This window comes from Aquila chrysaetos, chromosome 9, assembly GCF_900496995.4.
Source record: "Aquila chrysaetos chrysaetos chromosome 9, bAquChr1.4, whole genome shotgun sequence".
NCBI lineage: Eukaryota > Metazoa > Chordata > Aves > Accipitriformes > Accipitridae > Aquila > Aquila chrysaetos.
In genome coordinates this window covers 25,371,358-25,385,083 of record NC_044012.1, presented here as the reverse complement: position 1 = coordinate 25,385,083, position 13,726 = coordinate 25,371,358, and the positions used below count along the sequence as shown (strand labels likewise).

The window sequence follows — 13,726 nt, the reverse complement described above, 5'->3', positions numbered from 1 at the left end:
GGCTCAGGACAGGGTGATGCTTGTCCCCCTTCCCCCCAAAAAGCTGGGGGTGGGGGAACAAGTTTGGGGGGGTGCAGGAGACAGCAGTGGGGCCAAGCTTGGGTGGGGGGCAGTGCACAGTGATTTGGGTACTGGGGGGAGGGGGGCTGGCACTGCAGGGAGCAATTGCGGGGGGGGGGGGGGCTGGGGGAGGAGGCACCATGCAACCCAAAGGACATGGAGTTGGGTCGGGGGGGGGGGGGGTCACACAGGGATGGCCTTGAGCTGGCCAGTCCCCACTGGGGGGGGTCACACTGGAGATGGTGGGGTGCAAACCACGGCACAGGGATGGAGGGGTCCTGAGGTGCCCCCAGCCCCAGCTGGTGGCGGAGACTGCCCAAGCACCGCTCAGGCCTGATCCTGGCAAGGGAGATGGGGAGCTGTGGGCGGGGGGGAGCCCAAAGTTGATGGCATCAATGGGGACAACCCCACCTCCGAACAATGTACGTCCCCCCCACCCAGCTGGCTCCAGGGCTGCCCTGCACTACCTCCCCCCCCCCCCCAAAAGCTGCTTCTGTGCAGCTTCCCTGCAAACGGGGGCTGAAATCCCACAAATTGGGGCTGAAAACCCACAAATTGGGACTGAATCCTGCAAATCAGGAGCAAAACCCCACAACTTGGGTCCAAAATCCTGCAAATTGGGCCTAAAATCCTACAACTGGCAGCCAAAATCCTGTAAATTGGGACCAAAAATCCTACAAATTGGGCCTAAAATACTGCAAATTTGGGCTAAAAACCCACACATTTACCCTGAAATCCTGCAAATTGAGGCTGAAATCCCACAAATTTAGCCTGAAAGCCCGCAAATTTGGCCAAAATCCTGCAAACTGGGGCTGAAAACCCACAACTCGGGACCAAAATCCTGCAAATTGCGCCTGAAATCCGGGATGAAAACCTGCAAATTTAGCCTGAAATCCTGCAAATCAGGCCTAAAACCCTCAAAATTGGGGCTGAAATCCCACAAATTTAGCCTGAAATCCTGCAAATTTGGCCAAAACCCTGCAAATTGGGCCTAAAATCCCACAAATTGGTGCTGAAATTCCGCAAATTGAGCCTAAAATCCTGGAAATTTGGCCAAAATCCTGCAAACCGGGCCTAAAATCCTACCAATTTAGCCTGAAATCCTGCAAATTGGGGCCAAAATCCTGCAAATTGGGGGCTGAAATCCCTGCTGCATTGTGGGGTTTTGGGGGGGAAGGGGGGGCGTGCGTGCTGCCGGGGAAGAGGAAGGAGGCCGCAGACCGCAGGTTGTTATAGATGTATATTGTATATATGCCAATGCAATAATAAAAACAGTGCAAATACAGTTACAGTTTATAATACTCGTCCCCCTCAGGCCCCGCTCCCCCCGTGCTCAGCGCGCTGCCCCCCCCCCCCTTTTTTTTTTATTTTTTGTGGGACACCCCCTCCCTGCCTCCGGGGCTGCTGGTGCCGCGGGGGGGGTCCGAGTTTGCGTGTGTGTGAAAGGCACAGATTTGGGAGGTGGCCACCGCCACCAGTGCATCGCCGGGGCCGGGGGGGGGGGGGGGGGGGGGGGGCCACCGGTCCCGTGTGTCCCCCCCCCAGCACCATTCCCTACCCCCCCCTTACCCCCCCCCCCGAGCCGAGCCGCCGGGAACCCCCCTTTTGCACATTTCATGTCATACACACGAGGTCACACTACGAGAAGGACGTGACGACTTCCACAACACCCATGGCTAGGCGGGTTCGTTTTCCGGTTTGTTTGTTTTTGTTTTTTCTACACAATGTACAATTTCTTTTTTTTTTTTTGGTGTTTTTTTTTTATCCTTTTTTTTTTTTTTTTTTTTTTTTTTTAATGTGTCAAGAAATAGCTTATATACACGAATGAGTCCTTGTTATAACATTTCGGCAGCAATATCATAAGCTAATGAAGGGGGGGGGGGGAGGTTAGAGGAGGGATGGGTTATGCCTTTGGAGGAACAACAAAAAAAAACAACAAAAAAAACAAACACCATCCCCCCCCCCCCCCAAAATAAATCCCAATAAAAGCATTTTCACAAGCAGATCTACCCCTAGCTGTAAAAGAAACGCGAACAAAAGCGGGAAAGAAATCCTAATTTCTGTATCTGGGGAAAAAAAATATAAAGGAAAAGGAGGGTTTTCTACCGTACATCACATCCCTGGGGGCCGGGGGCAGGGAACAAGCCAGAAAAAAAAACCCAAAAAAACCAAAAAAAACTGTTAAACCTGCGCAGGTCACAGCCGAAGCCTCGGGGGGCCCTAGGGACGGCCCTGCTCCCCCTGCGGGACCGCAGGCACTGTTTTGGGGCTCCATTATTGGGTGGGGCGGGGGGGGGGAACTGCCTGCAGACCCCAGGGCCAAGGGTCCCACCCCATCCCGGCCCCATCGAAACCCCCCCGCCAAGGAAGGGGGGGGGGGGGGGGGGCAAAAAAGGGTCGTCCCCCCTGTCCCCAAATTTCACTTATAGCACCATGAAGTCGGCATCTTGTTCTCCATTGGTTCCCTCCGTCCATCTGCTCCACCCCCCCTGCGTTGTCCCCCCCGGCATTAAGTATTGCACTTGGTTTTTTGTATTTTTTTTTTTCATGGTTTTTTTTAAAGTTTTATAATTTAATCTCAACCCATGCGCCCAGGTCACCTCGTACCTCTCGGTAACACCTGACGGGGGAGAATGGCACTTGAGCGAGGGACGGGGAGGGGTGGGGGGGGCTCGACCACGTCGAAGGGCCCTGGGAAGAGGGGGTGGTGAAGGATAAGCTGATAAAAAAAATACCCCCCCCCGCCCTGAATAACCAAAACCTCAGGTTTATTCAAGAAGAAACGATTTGTCAAAGTGCTCCCATGGAAGCAGGGCAATAAAAGGAGATTTGAAAAGGATCTCAGTGTCCGGGGGGGGGGGGGGGGGGGGGGGGGGCGAGGGGGGGAGTGTGGAACAGAGGAGCCAGCTAAACAAGATTAAAAACAAAACAAAAAAACCCACAAAAATATATATATATATATATGTATATATATATATACGCCACTACGCTTCACTAGCTTCCAAAAAAAAAAAAATTAAAAAACAAATAAAATCCTTTCGCCTCTGGAGGGCCCCAGGGGGGTGGAGGGTCGGGGCATCCAGACCCCTCGGGGGTTAAGTGCTCATTGAATTGAAGGGGGATGCTGACAGGGTGGGGGTCCCCCCCACCAGTCGAGGGGTGGCATTTTGGGAGAGAAGGCGCCTCGTCCCCAGCGGCAGAGGTGAGGGGGGAGGTGTTCCCAGGCCCCCCACCCGTCAAGCAGCTCCCCATGGGTGAGCTGGCGCTTCAAAATTGCACAAGAAAATTTTAACGTCAGGGAAAAATTAAAAAACAAACAAACAAAAAAAGGAAATTAATTAAAAAAAAAAATTAAAAACAACCAGAAAACTCTCAGGAAACCCCAGGAGCAGCAAACCCCTGCGCAGACGCTCGGGTTTGGGCAAGTTTGGGCACCAAGAGGTCCCGGCGGAGGCGAGGAGACGTGGAGGCGAGGATGCGGGGACGGCTCTGCCAGGGTCTCTCCGGCAGCCGGGGCGCAATTTCCCCTGGCTAGGGTTGTTGTCTGTGGAGGAGGAAGAGGAGGGGAGGGCCCATTAGTGTGAAGGTTAAGTGCAAATAGAGCGTTTCTCAGACGACTTTTCGCAGCTTATTTCTTGCTTTGGGTTTAACCGCCAGCTGGAGCCCGGGTGCCGTGCAGAGACCACAGTGCCGTCCCCATCATCTGCGAGGGCTGGCGGTGAGTGACGACGACCAAGAGCAGCTCCGGAGCATGCAAGAGCACAGAGGGGAGAGAAAGGGGGACTCACCGCGCCCGAGGCCACCAGTCGTTCGCAGTCTGCTCTAGAGCCTGCCGAGAAGCACCACCACCACTGCCGGTGTGCACCATGGTGGCCGCCTGCCTGCCATACCAGGGGCTCACTGGGTGGCATCGACACCCCTCTGCACCCCGCCAGGCTCCTCGGGTCGGTCAAGGGGGTTGCCAGCACCATCCATCGACCCCGTCAGCGCCAATGCCCGCACACCAGTGCCAATGGGCAACAGCTCTCCTCACCAAACCAGGCTCCCTTCCTCCGGGAAGAGAGAGAGACGGGAGCTAAGGTGTTGGGATCGGCATCTCCTGACTTCTTCTGCCGAGCCAAGGGAATTGTAGCACCCTACTGTGGACGGCAGTCCGGGCTCCAGCCCATCACATCTCTTTGCCCCCGTTTCCCCGTGAGTCAGCACAGGCTGCCCTTTAAAAAAAATAATGGTCACTTAATGTCGAGTGGATGCCCTTACAAAGTCTCTGGAAAGGAAAAAAAGTTTTAACCATCCATTTAGCAAAGGAGGAAAAAAAAAAGAAAAAAAAGAAAAAAAAAACCCACAACACAATTAAAAATTCTATGCTTTGTCATTACAAAAAATAGCATAAAACAAGCTTTAACACATGGAGAGTGCTGATTTCAAGCAGACATTGTTCTGACCTCGGGCAAAGGAAGTGACCTCTCACTGCTATAGAAAACCAAAGTAGTTAAGGTTTGGAAAAAGGACAGGTCGCTGAAGGTTTGAAATGGGGTTTTTTTGTTTGTTTTTTTTTTTGTTTTGTTTTTTCATTTGTTTGTTTTTTGTTTCTTTTTTTTGTCTTTTTTCCCCGTGTACGGTAGGCACCAGTACAGGCACTGCATGCGACGGAAGTGGGGAGGAAGGGGGGGACGGTCAATAGGCGTTATTTCTGTCCGCTGATGGACTGCGATATAGAGCGGGGTGGGATCATATCCAAAAGGTATTCCCGCTGCCGGTCCGCCAAACTCGACGCTTTGTGGCCTCCAATCCCAGCATTCAGGTAAGCGATGTTAACTCCTGGAGAAGGGCGAGAAAAGCAGGTGGGGATTCCTCCAACACACCCCTGTGCTCAGAGGTCCCCGTTTTGTGACCAGTGAGCCAGGACGTTCCCAGCTTTTACTTGGGAAGTGGCAATTTAACCCAAACTCACCCTCTGAAATCCACGGAGATCTGCAGGGCCTCTGTGGCAGGGGGAAGGGAAGCCCCGCCCTCCCCAAAAATCAAACCAGGCACAGATCGACCCGTCCCGCTCTGTCTAGCCCCGAGCCCCATCCTCCCTGTGCTCCAGCACAGATGGGGGGACGTTACCTGGCATGCCGAGGAGACCGCCTGCCACGGACAGCTGGGGTGCCTGCGCAAAGTTGGAAAGCATGGAGCGGGCAGAGGTGGGGATGCCACGCTGCAAAGTGCTCTGGGGCTGCGGAGCCTGAGGAAGAGGAGAACAAAGATGGTAGCAAGGCACAGGGATCGGCCGGCAGTCTGGAAGCAGCTGCTGATGGAGCTGCAGCCAGAGGGTGGAGAATCAGTCGTGGTTTTGGGCCAGTACATGGAAAACACAGTTTGCAGATCGCTCTCGTAGAGGTACATAATCGGGCAGCAGAGTCTAGGGCCGTGCTGCGGGCTCCCCCACCAGACAGCATGGGATTGACAGGGGATAGATCAGGAGGGGGAGGGGCGGGAGAGAAGACCACCAGCAGCTACAGTCTGTGCTGGCACAAGGAAATGGGGTGCAGGGGACTTGGGTTAAAAGCAGCCCTACAGTCCCTAGGAAAAAGGGCAGCCAGATCCCAAAACTGCTGTAAGAGAGAAGGCAGTAGGATTCTCACACCTCCCTCCTCATCAGGGAGCGCTCGCTGTGCCCACCCTGCTCCGAAGCAGGAGCATGCATCTGGGCTACAAGTGAGGGGAAGCATGCTCTTGCTCGGCCGGGAGCCCAGCACCGGAGCTACGGAAGAACGAGCGCCACTTACCTGCCGGAGCGTGTGGTGCCGCATGATGTTCTCCTGTTTGCTGACACTGGAGACAGAAGGAGCTGCAGTGGGGGACAAAGCTGCCTGCTGCTGTAGCCTCTGCTCGATCTCCTGAGCGAAAGAACCAGAAGCATCCTCAGAAGCACACACCACCCGATTAGACCTCACCTCCTTGACGAGACGCAACAGGTCTGAGCTGACCACTCCAGCGCCACAAGCAGGGCACGCCAGGGCTCACACCGACACTGGCCCTGGCAGGCGGCATTCCCAGAGAGGGAGGAAGCAAGTCCCTCTCCCCATCCTCTGCAACCACTGCTTTATTTGAAAACCACTGAAAACCCAACTGCTTTCACAAGGTGGTACTGGAACCACAGTCTTGCTGCAGCCAACACAAACAGCTTTTCTATGTCTGCACCCACTTGTTACAAACAGCCCAAAGACTCTTCTTGCTCTGAAACAAGCACGTCCCATTTGTCAGCAGCTGGATTCCACTTCCTATTTAGTTTTTTGGGTTTTTTTCACAGTTTACAAATGATGATTCCGTTTTATTTTACCCTAGGGCCTCTAAACAAGCTCTCCAACACTGATTTATCGCGGGAATTTAGCAAATTCCCCCCTTCCACAAAAAAGCGAGCAGGCAGCAAGCGGTTAAGTGACTTCCGGCGAGTTCCAGCAAAGTCAGTGGCAAAACCAGGGAGGGAAGGCAGCTGTCCTCAGCCAGCCCTTGAGCTACAAAGCCAGGGGGAAAACAACGCAAAAAGGCAGAGGACCAGCTGCTCCGGAGCACTCTGGACACTCAGCACCAGCCTTTCGCTGTTAGAAGCTCCATGTGCCAAGCTGGGCAGCCCCACAAGCTGGGCATCCCTACGGAGAAGCCAAACTCCTCAAGTTCACGCATGGGGAACCCCGACTGACCTACCAAAAAGCCACGTGGCTGGAGACACACAAAGGGAAGGGGAGCAGGGGATCCCAGAGCCCATGGCAGGAGCTCCAGGCTCTCGTGGAGCAAACGTGCCCCACCAGCGCAGCTCGCAGAGGGGCCATGTACTTGCCTGCTCCTGCTGCAAAGCTTTCACGAAGGCGTTCTTCAGTCGGTTGGTGTGCTCTGCCTTCAGCGCCTTCTTCTGATTGGAAGTCATGCACTGCTCGCACAGGATCTTCCCGTTTTTCTCCTGCTTCCAGTGAGGGGTGAAGTCGGTGCGGCACTGGGCACAGACAAAGGGCTCCACACGCAGGAGGGACGCGCAGCTTTTCCCTGGGAGTCACCAAGAATGGGAGTTAGGTGGGAAAACAGGACAGCCCCACCATGCTCTCACATTGCCTCCTCCACCCCGGGCACGACAGCAACGAGCTCCCGCACGCACCGTCGGAGCAGGAGGGAAGGTCCCAGCAAATAAACAGATTTTCAGGACAGCGTTGCATCAAAGTCCAACCCCACTCTGGGCAAGAGCTCAGCATCCTGGGAGAGATACAGGAGAAACCCTGCCCCAGGGACAGAACAACCCGGCGGTGCTGGGACCAGCTCTACAAGACTATAAAAATCTGGGGGTCTTGGTGGTTGAGTCGGGCAAGCCAGCGATGCGCCGCAGTTACGCCGTGCCAAACATGCACTGGAAGAGCACAGGCTCGATCCCGTCCACCTGGGAGGTGACAACCCGGAGGGAACAGTGAGATGGGAGCTAAAAGCTCCACAATCCCGCAGGGACAGGACCCCAGGAAGTCACAGCTCCTGAAAATTTTGCATCTCAGCTCCCGAACATTCACTCAGGGAAGGGCCTGGGAGACGCCTCCCCAAGTGGGGACAGCCCCAAGAGCCCCAGGCCACAGACACTGCTGCTCCAGGGCCAGCTGCAGGCTCGGCACATCAAGGCTGCCAGCCTTGCCACACCTGCTCTGTGCCCACAAGGTCAGCACACACCTCCCTAGTGCCTGGAGGCGGGAGGTCCAGGCTCTGCACTCCCCTCCGCTGCAGGCAGCTGCAGCAAGAAGGAGCAGAGTCCAGGGCTGGGTAAGACCAGAAACTGCTCTCTCACAGCCTCGCAAGCCACATATTTTGGTGTTTTAAAAAAAAAAAAAATTTAAAAAAATAGGAAATGACACGTGGGAGCACTGTCAGCGTGGTGGTCAAGGAAAGCTGCAGCCCCCCGAGCTCACCTTGACTGTCGATAACACTCTGCACCACTTCCTCCAGCCCCACCATGTAGATGAACTCGCTGTTGGCTGCGCTGGGCAAGAAATGCAGCAGGGGAGCGGGCGGCTTCGGGGGTGGGATCTCCAGCAGTGTCTTTTCAAGCTGCTTGCGGAGGGCAAGCTTGGCAGCTGCCTGGGAGTTGGCGGCATCGTTCAGAGCACTAGGGCTGGGGAGTGGAGACGACACCCTGTTCACAGTGCCAGGCTGGATGTGAGAGGCAAGGTTCATATAGATGGCTGAAGACGACGTACGCTGGCAAGGAACAGAAGAACTTGATTGCTGGAGAGGAAAAGGAGATGAGGATTAATACAAAAAATTAATACAGTCTTCAACTACAGCTCAGGCCCTAAAGGAACCTGGATGAACCAGACTGCCTTCTCACAACCCTCCCTCCCTCTGCAAATGTTCCCAAAAGGACCTGGGGAGACAGGAGTCATGCTGGGACTTGGGAGCAGGGAGCTAATCTCGCTCCCTACGATAAAGCAGTGCCGGTGCCGAGGAGCCTCCGGTGCACCAGAATCCACAAGAGGAGTCTTGGCATCCAGAGCAGCCCAGGGACTTCTGCAGGCGAGCGAATGCATGCGCAGGGTCCAGCCTTGGGACCCGGCATTGGCCTTGCTGCACGTAGGCAGCGCAAAGCGCCGTGATTCACGCGCCGGCACCATCGCTCACTGTCGAGTTCTGCTCCTCCACCTCTTGCTTCGCTGATCTGGCAGGCACCCAGGCAGCATCCCTGCTGCCAGATGGTGTCCGTCCCCTCCCACATAGGTGCTCCGAATGTGCCAATTCCCTCTTCTTCCATTTCCAGCAGCTTTCTTCTGCATCCTCCGTTCATTCGGATGCGCAGTCCCTCTGGCATGTGACCGTAGCAAAGCACAAAGACTTCTGCTGACCTGAGGATGCAGCTTTCGCAGTCTTTTGTGATAAGAAGCCATCAGCCTGTAACCTATTTAAGGCCAAGCAGGGCTGCTGCCAGCCTTTCACCCAGCCTACCTGTTTCCCAGGTATGAACACTTCCACGCATGCAAAGGAGAAAATCCCAAACAGTAACAAACCCTCTCAGCGATTCAAATGGGGTCAGCTACCAAATCTCAAGGGACATGGTCGTGTCGATCAAGAATAACACACAGAAGATCAATCAGTTTGCCCCACTTTTCTTTTTTAAGACTCCTAATGCTTCACTGATTGGGGAAAAAAAAGGCAGAGCCAAGTTCATCCCAATCCACTTAGTCCAATGTAGGTCCAGGAAAATTAATTGCAGAGCTTATCAGGGATAACTCATGCAGACTTAAATAAACAGTTGATGAATTAACACTAATGAACTTAAAACTCTTCTGTAAGAGTAGTTGGAGTGTTTTTTTTAATCAAACACGTAATTAGGTTGGTTTGACAGTTGTTCAGATGCAAGACTTTCAGACTGTTGTGTAGTCATGTTTATCATCCACACATTTGCACTATACTATGGTTAGGACAGGTTAAATGGCTTAAGAACTGGCGACAAACCCTAAAAGGAATTAACAGGGGTCATTAACCTGGGCCCACACACACACAGAGAATCTCAGCCAAGCATTGCAGTCTCGGACAAGGGACAGAAACTGTGCCACAGCAGGAGAGATGCAGCCCAGGAACCAAGGCCGTTCGCAGGAGAACGTTTTGATTGCTTTACGCAGCACCAGTGCTAGAACCAGAAAGTGTTATTTTTTTTCCCTCTCCATTTTCTGTCTTCATGGAAATCTTTCCAGTCTTCCAAAAGTAAAACAAGTGGGTTTAAACGTCCTGCTCCTCGACTGCAGGGAGCTTGCTGTGCTCTTCCAGCAGAGAAAAGCAGAAGAAAAGCACAAGTGAGTGAGTGCTTGCTACTGGCTGCGGGAAGAGGAACCAGACCTGCTCACAAACTAGTCACCCTGCTTCAGTGGGATCTTCATGTCACCGTTACAGCAGGAGGCCAGCACTGCTCAGATGAACCAGCGCTTTGGTAGCTGGCAGCTCCAAATAGGAAGTTTTAAAATTATTTATCATTTCATTCTTCCACACAGGTCAAGGACATCTGTCTTCACCCACGCTTGGGATATATTTCCACCTACAAGCTTCACTCCAACGTCTTCATGCTGAGCTCTGAGCACCTCCATGGCACCCTGGCACTCATCAGACTCCTTAAGGCACCTCCTATTTTCCCTTCTTGCTAACCCCACCAGGCAACCGTGCCTAAAATCCAGCAATAAATCAGTAACGTACCGGTTGGTAGTTGATGGCTGGATTCATGCTTGGAGTTGTAGTGCGGATGAGGCCAGGTTTAGGAGGAACCCGCTGCCCTTGTAACTGGGCAGGGTTCGGAGCAATCACGCGCTGTGACATAAGCATATGGGGCAGAGTCGTATTTGTGGCAGACCTAATGACACTGTGACCCTGTCGAGAAAGGAAACAAGAAATAAATTAAAAAAAAAAGACTTGAGGCACACCAGAATTTTTAGTTCCCTGATCAGGCTCTGCAACAGCAGAGAGCTTTTCCACTTATCCGTAATTCCAGTTAACTTCTAACGCAAGACACCGCTGAAAGAACTTAACTTTTCCTCTAATTGTCCTTTATTTTAAATAATCACAGCCATTCTGCCTGGAGGAAGGATGTCTCAATGTACTCATATTTTCTGTAGAGAGGCTGGGATAGCACCTGAGTCAAGAAAAGGAGTAGTAATCTCGTGGAGCAACTGCTTCCCAGGAGCCAGCCTGCTCATTGGGAAGAGGACAGACTGCCAGGATCTAGGCTGGGATGTTTTGGAAGGTAATTTTCAAGACACACATTCGTGGCCTATCTTTGCATTAAAAACAACCCCATCAATTTGATCAATATGGAAAAACGCAAGGGGAAAAGAGAGGATTAAAAAAAAAAGACAGCTGTTTGCCAGCTGCATAGGGCTATTAAAACCAGAATTCACACCAGTGCCCAAGTTCAAAGTGAAACAGTTATAAGAGTCCTGACTAACAGGGAGATGGGTGTTTGCCTTTGGTGCAGGAATGCAGAGGCTTGTTAAAAACCTCAATGCTGAGCAGCCAGAAACATGACACTGGGATTGGAAAGACCTGAGCGCAGGCTGAGCCAGGGCTTGACCTGCCCAGGCTTCTCCTAATGCTCAGCTTGTGGCAAGGTCTTTGTGTCTCTGAGCACCACCAGAACAGCTCCAAGGGGGGATGACAGGTAGAAGAGCTCAATTTTTTTATCAGAAATGATCTCAAAACATTGAACACCTCCTGTCTGACAACCTTTTTCTCAACCCCCCCTTCTTTTTTTTATTAGACTTGTTCTAGATGAGGTTCTTCGCTGTCACACATAAGAAAAGCTTCACAAAGACTGTGCAAACAATGCATTTCCTCTTCTCCTAAAGCCCATTTCCTTTACCAGCCTATCCCACTGCGAAGCCACAATAGACTTGACCTCGAATCGTTGCTATAGCAAAGAAAACAAATACCACAAACAAAGAAGATGGTTAATGGAGGGAGTAAATGATCAGCAAGACTGAAATGAAAGACTTTTGACAAAAGCAGGAGAGAAAGCTACAGGCAGACAGACAAGTTGGAGGATCACCTCCATCCTCATCCCATACACCATCTTCCCAGCATCTAGGTTCACAACCGCATCGCTGGGACTTTGTATATTCCAATATACCATCAAAGAAATATAACTGACAGACTCTTACTGAAAGGACAAAGTCCATTTCCTGATGCTACAGAGCTTGCAGAAGAGGAACATTTGGGGAGGGGTAAGAGCGTGCCCCAAGGTGGCAGGGGACCCCAAGCCCTGCAGCAGAGCTGGACCAAGCCCCAAGAAAGAAATCCCCATCGCCCATCAGCGTCAACACCCGGCTCCACAGGCACAGGCCGAGTGCCCTCCTTTCAGTGAGCTCATACCGTTGGCTTCTTGTTTACCCGTGCGACGTTAAAAAATTGTGTCATCTAGAATTAGCATTCTTCCAGTGCACAGGCAGAAAGGTAGCCATGTCACACGGCACCCTGCTCTGCCTATAGTGCTTTCCCAAAGAAGGTAAACATTTCAATTCCCTGTTTTGTTTGCATTTTTCTTCACCCTCTTCCTCTGACCATTCTGCACCGTTTCAAAAAGCAGGTCTGCTGACTGGCGATTCCTGCGGGTACGTGCAAATGAGCAGTTTTCTCCCTGCAGCCCCAGAACTTGCATTACCCAAGCAGCAGACAACTTTCCTCAGGGCCACCACATCTAAAGTCAGCTCCTTCCACCTCACACGATGCAAACTGTCAGCTGGACTGACCTCCAGACCTCCCTGCAGAAAAATCTGCCACTTCTGAAGCAGCAGAGGACCCAGACCTCCCCACACACATCATGCAAGGGGCCAAGTGCTGGGACAGGCATGAAGTGTTATGGGGATAGCTCAGTCTCCACCGATCAGCTTCAGAGATGACCTCGCCTGCAGAGAGAATTTCCCAGACCAGTTGTGGGACACCAGACTGTTCGACTCATGGTGCTGGGAACTGCCAGCATTTATCTGCCTCTTGGAAAAAGTATCTCAGTTGGGCAGAGACAAATGTGCAGCGTTGCGTGTGCACCAAACAAAATTATAGTCTTTTGCACAGAAAACAGGTGTCAGGAAGGCTCACCTGTAATGTCCTTAAGTTTTGAGGCTCAACCCCCTGAGCTCCAGGCCTGGAGGGAAGCTTGGACAGTCCCTGCTGTCCCACGTGAGCAGGAGATGGCTGGACAATAGATGCCGCATTCTGGACAACTGGAGTCTAGATTGAGAGAAAATGAGAACTGGCATCAGTGCATGGTGCTTGGAAAGGAAATCCATTGACAGACCCGACACGAGCCAAGCCTCATCGATGCTACATCAAATACTAATACTTCAGAGCTGCATAGATTTATCTTCTCAGCTGGCCCTGAGGGCAGCATGCTGGGTAGGATGGGCTGTGGATTTGCTACAGACACACTTTGGTAAGAAATATCACACAGGAGGTCAAATGTGGAGTAAAGGAAGGTCCAAGAGCAGAGCAAGTCTTCAGTGTTTGCCCGCTAACAGGCTTCTGCGAGGCCAAGCACCTTCCCCTTATCCCACCCAGACCCAAACCATGCTGCTCAGAGCTTCACCTTCTGTACCACATTCTCCTTTTGCAGCTGACTTTGCCTCAGTTTCTTCAGCAACACAAGCCTAGCCTCCTCCAGCCGTAGCTCATCCCGAAGCTGTTTGATCAGCTGCTGTCGCTCCTCTATGCTTTTACCCTACGAAGAGGCAGAAAATCAGTCAAAACTCAAACAGCTGAAACCTGCTACCTATGCCTCGGTGGCAAGAGAGCATGAGGAAGCTTTAACACAAGGAAGAATTTGTACCAAGGATAACCAAGGATGCAAGAGCTGGATTGCTAATGCCCAGAAGTTACCGCATTGCTCAGAAACCCCCTTAGCTCCCAAATCCTTCGGAAAAGCAGAAACCTCCTGCAGCAGAACGGCTCCCCACTGGAGGAGCCACCTGGGACAGCCAAGAAACCCCTTACCTTAAACATTTCAAGATTTGCTGCCTTAAGTCTTTCCTCCATACGAGAGCTGGAACGGGGACTGGATGCCTCATTATCGGAGAGGACAATTATATCTGGCGAAGGGGTTAATCGTCCCCTGTCCTGGTCACTGTGTAACAGAAGGGAGAAAGAAAAAAAAAAAGACTGAGCCTCAGCACTGGGA

At 52.2% G+C, this 13,726-nt stretch overlaps 1 protein-coding gene across 4 annotated transcripts in view; it reads right to left on the bottom strand.

Moving 5' to 3' along the window:
* Window positions 1–2,611: 2,611 nt before the first annotated feature.
* GATAD2B (GATA zinc finger domain containing 2B) overlaps window positions 2,612–13,726 on the bottom strand; it is a 43,084-nt gene continuing 31,969 nt past the window's right edge. For all 4 annotated transcript variants that reach the window (XM_030023771.2, XM_030023772.2, XM_030023774.2 and 1 more), the window contains exons 3-11: window positions 13,543–13,672; window positions 13,139–13,270; window positions 12,652–12,783; window positions 10,261–10,431; window positions 7,989–8,304; window positions 6,887–7,089; window positions 5,835–5,945; window positions 5,173–5,290; window positions 2,612–4,881 (exon numbers count right to left, since the gene is read on the bottom strand). In XM_030023771.2, coding sequence (XP_029879631.1) covers window positions 4,748–4,881; window positions 5,173–5,290; window positions 5,835–5,945; window positions 6,887–7,089; window positions 7,989–8,304; window positions 10,261–10,431; window positions 12,652–12,783; window positions 13,139–13,270; window positions 13,543–13,672 — 1,447 coding nt within the window. In that variant the 3' untranslated portion in view covers window positions 2,612–4,747. The remainder of the gene's footprint in view (window positions 4,882–5,172; window positions 5,291–5,834; window positions 5,946–6,886; window positions 7,090–7,988; window positions 8,305–10,260; window positions 10,432–12,651; window positions 12,784–13,138; window positions 13,271–13,542; window positions 13,673–13,726) is intronic.